We start from the raw sequence: 5,894 nt of genomic DNA, 5'->3' as shown, positions 1-5,894 counted from the left end.
AATATTTATTACACTTATTTATAACAAATTTGAATTTCATGTTAATAACCTCAATAACCATATCAAAGATTGATTCATGTGATGTTATTTTGCATTTAAATCGAAAGATTCAACGCGCGTTTATATCACGTGATATTTGGTTTCTATCTTTTGAATTAAAAATACAAAGAAAAAGAATGATTTTGAAAAAAACTGTTTCCAATTAATTTGAATAATTTTTCTAATAAAAATTAAACAACAAATAAAAAAAAACAAATTAAATAGAAAAATCATAGAGAAAAATATGTTAACAATTATTTATTAATTGATTATTAAATTAGTTCAAAATAATAAAAAAATGATATAATATTAAGTAATTGATTATAGAAATATTAAAATAAATCTTATAATGCGCGTGCGTATATTTTTATATATTATATATATAATATATATTATTTATATATTTTTTCATTTATGTCATTTTCTTCAAGGAAATCACAATAATAATTAATATATCAATTCTTACGTTCTTTTTTGTTATTGAATATGCTTATTTTATAATTTCGTTAATCGATGAATATTTAGTGTTTGTGTTATGATCAATCGATTGATTAATCGATATATTAGTCAGTCATTTAATTCAAATCGATTAGTCGATTGATCGATTGTTCGATTAGTTGCTTGTCGAATTTATAAGCCAATTCATTATTTCAATAAATTATTTCAAGGTTTTATATGATTTCTCGTTGACATTATTGATTTTAATATATGTAATTTATATTCTGTTTCTTTAGCTTTTTAATTTTCAATTCCGTAATTTACAAAGTGTGCGTACATAAGGTAATTCGAGCATTGTTTTTTCCTCTAGCGGTAACTTATAATGCTCTATTCGCATCTATGTATCTAGTTATCTACTTAATTATCTATACATTTATCTATGTACCTTTCTGCCTATCTATCTAAATATCTATCTATCTATCTATCTATATCTGTCTACTTCTCCTTTTTCTCCCTCTCTCATTCTATCTCAAAGGAGGGTTCGCTTACTCGGTGCTATGTCTACTACGTACTCCCGTACTCAGGAGAGCGACGCGTGGGCCCTTCTGGCACTGAAGTCGGCACCGGCCAGCCCGACGAAGATGCAGTGGAACCCGGAAGCAAAAGGTGCACCGATTGCACGGCTAGAGGGTCGCGAGTTTGAATACATGGTTAGACAGCGACGTATCACTATCGGACGTAACAGCAGCAAGGGTGAGGTCGACGTCAACATGGGCCACTCCAGCTTTATCTCACGACGACACCTTGAAATCTTTTACGATCATCCTTTTTTCTTTATGACTTGTAACGGTAAAAATGGTGTTTTTGTTGATGGAGTTTTTCAACGAAAGGGTGCGCCTGCCTTCCAATTACCAAAGACGTAAGATTATGTTTCGAATCATTATTATACTGACTTAACCTTTCTTGCACGTTTTTCATTGGTTCAATTTTATTGAATGATTTTTATATAGTTTCTTTATTTTTGTTAATATCATTTTGTTTAAGTTAAATTTGTTTATTATTATTTTGCAATATCATTTTTTTAGAATTAAATTTTATAGAATAAATTTTATACATGATAACGATGAAAAATCATTTTATAAACAATTTTCAATAAATTTATTTGTATTGTACTTATGAAAGTATTTTCATGTTTTCTTTTAAAAATATTATTTCTTATTATTGTCTTCTTAATTTTTTTTTACTTAGTTTGCATGTTTCTTCTGTTACAGGTGCACATTTAGATTTCCAAGTACAAATATAAGACTTGTATTTCAATCATTAGTAGATGAACAAGAGCAAAGTAATATATCTGTATCCTCTCCTCCAAAACATAGAGCACCATTACCACCTTTACGTATTAATATTCCGGATACGGGTTATAGTAGCCCATTTCCTTCTCCTACTGGAACAATCAGTGCTGCTAATTCATGTCCTGCTAGTCCACGAGCAGGACAGGGAAGAAGAAACATATCAGCAGATCTCCAAATGGTAGCTGTATATGCAGCTGCTGTTGCAAATGATCCACAAAATTCTAATATGGAAAGACATGATGGAGGACAAAGTTCTAATAGACAAATAAGTCCTGAACTTGGTGTTGAATCACGATATAGAAGTGGAAGTAATAGTGGTCCAAATGGTACAACAGCACATTGTAGTCCACCAAAGGATGATTCCAAACCTCCATATTCATATGCACAACTAATTGTTCAAGCAATAGCATCTGCTGCAGATAAACAGCTCACATTATCTGGAATTTATTCTTATATTACAAAAAATTATCCATATTATAGAACTGCAGATAAAGGATGGCAAAATTCAATAAGGCATAATCTTTCATTAAATCGTTATTTTATTAAAGTACCAAGAAGTCAAGAAGAACCAGGAAAAGGATCATTTTGGCGAATAGATCCACAGTCAGAAGCAAAACTTATTGAACAGGCATTTAGACGAAGAAGACAACGTGGAGTTCCATGTTTTCGAGCTCCCTTTGGACTTTCATCTAGGTTGGTAAATTTTAATAATATCTTTATTTTTTATAGATTGATAGATACTAATTATTAAAAGTTTGAATTTAAATTCTTGTGTCTGAAACGACATAGGAGTGCACCTGCTTCGCCATCTCATGTTGGAATAAGTGGCCTAATGACACCGGAATGTCTTAGCAGAGAAGCTTCACCAGGACCAGAATCTTATCCAGATAGTACTGTATCCTCTCCAGCTGGTCAATTGACTAGTCAATCCGCGCCAGGATCACCTGGTCATCCATATGCATCTTCAAGTCAATCATCTCATAAAGGTCGTTTAATGCAACAAATCACTGTTGTCACAAATGGTGTTAGTGGTGATACGACTAGAGAAGGTAATAATATTTTATATAATTTCAATGTTTTTGATTTTTAGAAAAACAGCTTCTACAGGTTTATTTGCTTGTCTACAAGTTATTTTTTATATATTTATTTTTTTCTCCATATATTACATAGAAATATTTAAATTACTAGTATAATATTACTAGTATAAATATCTATTTCTAAAATAAAGTAAAAAGATATCTATCTTTTATTTAAAACTATTTCTTTCAGATAGTTATATTTTTTCAGATAAATATGTATCTGGAAATACTACAGAAGAACATTCTCTATCTCCAGCTGGACAATATAGTCCGGCTCCTGTTATTGTACAGACAACATATAACTATAGGTTTGTATTTAAGATTTTCTTATATTTTTTATCAATTCATTGGAATTAATTATCATATTATACCATCACGTTCAGTGGAAGCTTTATTGGTCCCGACGCAGGCGTCGGAGTTGCAAAACGTTCACATGAAGAATCGGATAGTTCTCCAGGTTCACCGGCACCGCTCGCTATTGTCGAAAGTCCTGAACCACCTGAACATCAACAACCATCAACAAAACGTCAACGTGTTCATGAAATGGACGACCATTGAATTATCGTTGTCCTAAATTATCGTTACGTAGGATATTTTTTTGTTACATCGCGCTACTCGCTCATTGTCAAATATATCTGCACGCGCGTGTACTTCACACTTAATCGTGTGTACGCCCGTAAATACGTGCACGCTTAATGTTCAGAATTTCAAATTAATGCCCATATTCATACCATGTTTAAATCTCTTCATACATTATCATCTTCGATGCGCGCCAACAAATATATATATTCAGTTCTGTACTGTTTTTTATTTGACCACATAGTGGTTACTTTAGTTTCTGTATATGATGAATACTCGATACAATTTATTGTTTTATGCAACAAATGGATTATCGGTAAAAAAGCGAGAGCAGACAAAGTTATTCCCTCGTCTTACATTCTAACAATTTGTTTTATCTTCTTATTTGAATTTTCGAAGTTGAATGGACTATTGCTACAGTAATATAATCATTATTATTATGATCACGAATATGTATGTGTGTGTGTGTATGCACGCGCGCGCATATGTATGTATGTATGTATGTAATATGTATATGTGTATATATGTACATATGTATACACGCACGCGCGCGACACACACACACATCCCATTTTGTTGAATAAATTTTTCACATTTTTGTTTGATGACATATGGGTACAAGAAGATGACAGAAACTTATACGTATTTATAAGAGGGAGTAATAAATATTTGTAACATTCTTGAAAGAATATGATAAAAAGCATTTTGAAATCATATCTTAATATATTCGAAAAGATGTTGAATCTCAATAGAAGGAAATATTATGTTAAAACAACTCACATTGTTTGCCTTAGTGCTTTATAAAAAAAATCACCTGTTCTAGGTTGCCAATATTGATAAATGAACTGGTTTGAGAAGTTTGTTGAAAATTATATGTTTTTCATCATGAATAAGTTGATTTGTAAAGTAGAAATGGATCGAAATCTGATTTTTGATTTGTGAATTTAAATTCAAAACTTCGAAGTTTCAAAACTCTTGAAATTTAAGAATATTTATCTCTTTCTTCTTTTTTTTCTAAGAAATATTTATTTTGTCAAAAATTAAAATGTTTACAAATTTTAACTTTTTCAATCAAAAATTCATAATCAAATGATAATTTTTCGAACATAGATTTATAATTAGCTAATGATAATGATAATTATCTTTTTTGACAAAAAATTAACTTTTGGAATTAATTAAGTGACATATCATATCATAGATTAAATTATTTAAATAAAAATAAATTCATATTTTCATAATATTTTTGTTAATTAAATTATTTTTATTATATAAAATAATCTCTTTATCTAAGCTATCTAAGTTCCAAGAATTTCAAATCATAAAAATAGCAAAAAATTTCAAGAGATTTCAAACTTTAAAGTGTCCCATCTCTAACATGAACTATAGTGTTTTTCCTTCTTGAATCAACCAGATATATAATTATGTATATCTTTTTGAATATTTTCTCAAATATTGTTTTTATTGACGTTGTTCAGCCATTATTGGGAAAGAAGAAATTGTTCTCTGGTCCTTTCCGATTTTTGAACTCGTCGATTGTTCACGTTGTATTAATCGATCATTGAAATCGATTATTCGACACAATTCGCATTCATTGAAATGCTCGCAAGTCGTAGACACAAACTTTAGATGTAGTTCTGCGTATGATTCTGCAATGTTTCTATTTAAAAAAAAAAAAAAAAGAAAAAGAAGGAAAAAGAAAGATAAGCAATAATCTTATGCTGAATACGTCGATCGAAATTTCTTTCTGACGTGCCTGTTTATCTAAGGAAGATATTAACGTACTATAATCATACAGGAAGAGGTGATAGTATTTTTGTTGCCACTTGTAAATAAACTCTTAAACGAATATTGATTGCTTCGAAATATTTCTCTCTGCATTGAAGAATGGTCAAAAAATGTCTGCTTGTTCTCGTGGTACGAGATAGGAAATTAAAATATAATTTTAAATTATGATCGAATTTAAAATAATAATAGTTCGACTTTCTACGCATTCAAATTTAATCCTATTCGATTTTTTCTTGATTTTTTAAATATATTTTCAAATATATATTTTATCTTTCGTATAGATGCATTTTAGTCGTATACTAAAACGACTTGTATTGAGTTTTCATTGATGATAATTATTGTATTGCAAAATCAAATTAAATAAATGTTAATCTGTTTTTCTTTAAGTAAATAATATGAACGAAATATATCGTAATCGTTTCACGAGAAGAGCAGGAACAAAATAGAATGACGATACATGGTGTTGAAGTTCCTTAAAATATCAATTGTATAATTTATTCAACTAATCAAATTTTTGAATAATTATTTTTCTGTTTCATTTTTTATTTTTTAATCAAGTTTATGTGCTTGCTATATATGCAATTATGCATAAAAATGTATGCGTATGTATATAATACTTTCG

At 29.5% G+C, this 5,894-nt stretch overlaps 1 protein-coding gene across 4 annotated transcripts; it reads left to right on the top strand.

Moving 5' to 3' along the window:
- Positions 1-642: 642 nt before the first annotated feature.
- Positions 643-5,333, top strand: FoxK (forkhead box K). Of its 4 annotated transcripts, none has more exons than XM_031919726.2 (6): positions 643-819; positions 1,013-1,396; positions 1,749-2,522; positions 2,619-2,878; positions 3,117-3,216; positions 3,292-5,333. In XM_031919726.2, exons 2-6 carry the CDS (start codon positions 1,035-1,037, stop codon positions 3,464-3,466), a joined length of 1,671 nt encoding a protein of 556 aa, XP_031775586.2. In that variant the 5' UTR covers positions 643-819; positions 1,013-1,034; the 3' UTR covers positions 3,467-5,333. The 4 variants fall into 4 exon arrangements, with proteins under 4 accessions (XP_031775586.2, XP_086770677.1, XP_086770676.1 ...); XM_086914550.1 differs by having other exon boundaries at positions 685-819; positions 3,099-3,216; XM_086914551.1 differs by having other exon boundaries at positions 684-1,396.
- The last annotated feature ends 561 nt before the right edge of the window (positions 5,334-5,894 follow it).

Source organism: Apis florea, unplaced genomic scaffold (assembly GCF_048593485.1).
Source record: "Apis florea isolate Af1SG1 unplaced genomic scaffold, ASM4859348v1 contig_3696_pilon, whole genome shotgun sequence".
Lineage (NCBI taxonomy): Eukaryota > Metazoa > Arthropoda > Insecta > Hymenoptera > Apidae > Apis > Apis florea.
The sequence above is the reverse complement of the archived record's forward strand: the minus strand, read 5'-3'. Positions and strand labels throughout refer to the sequence as shown.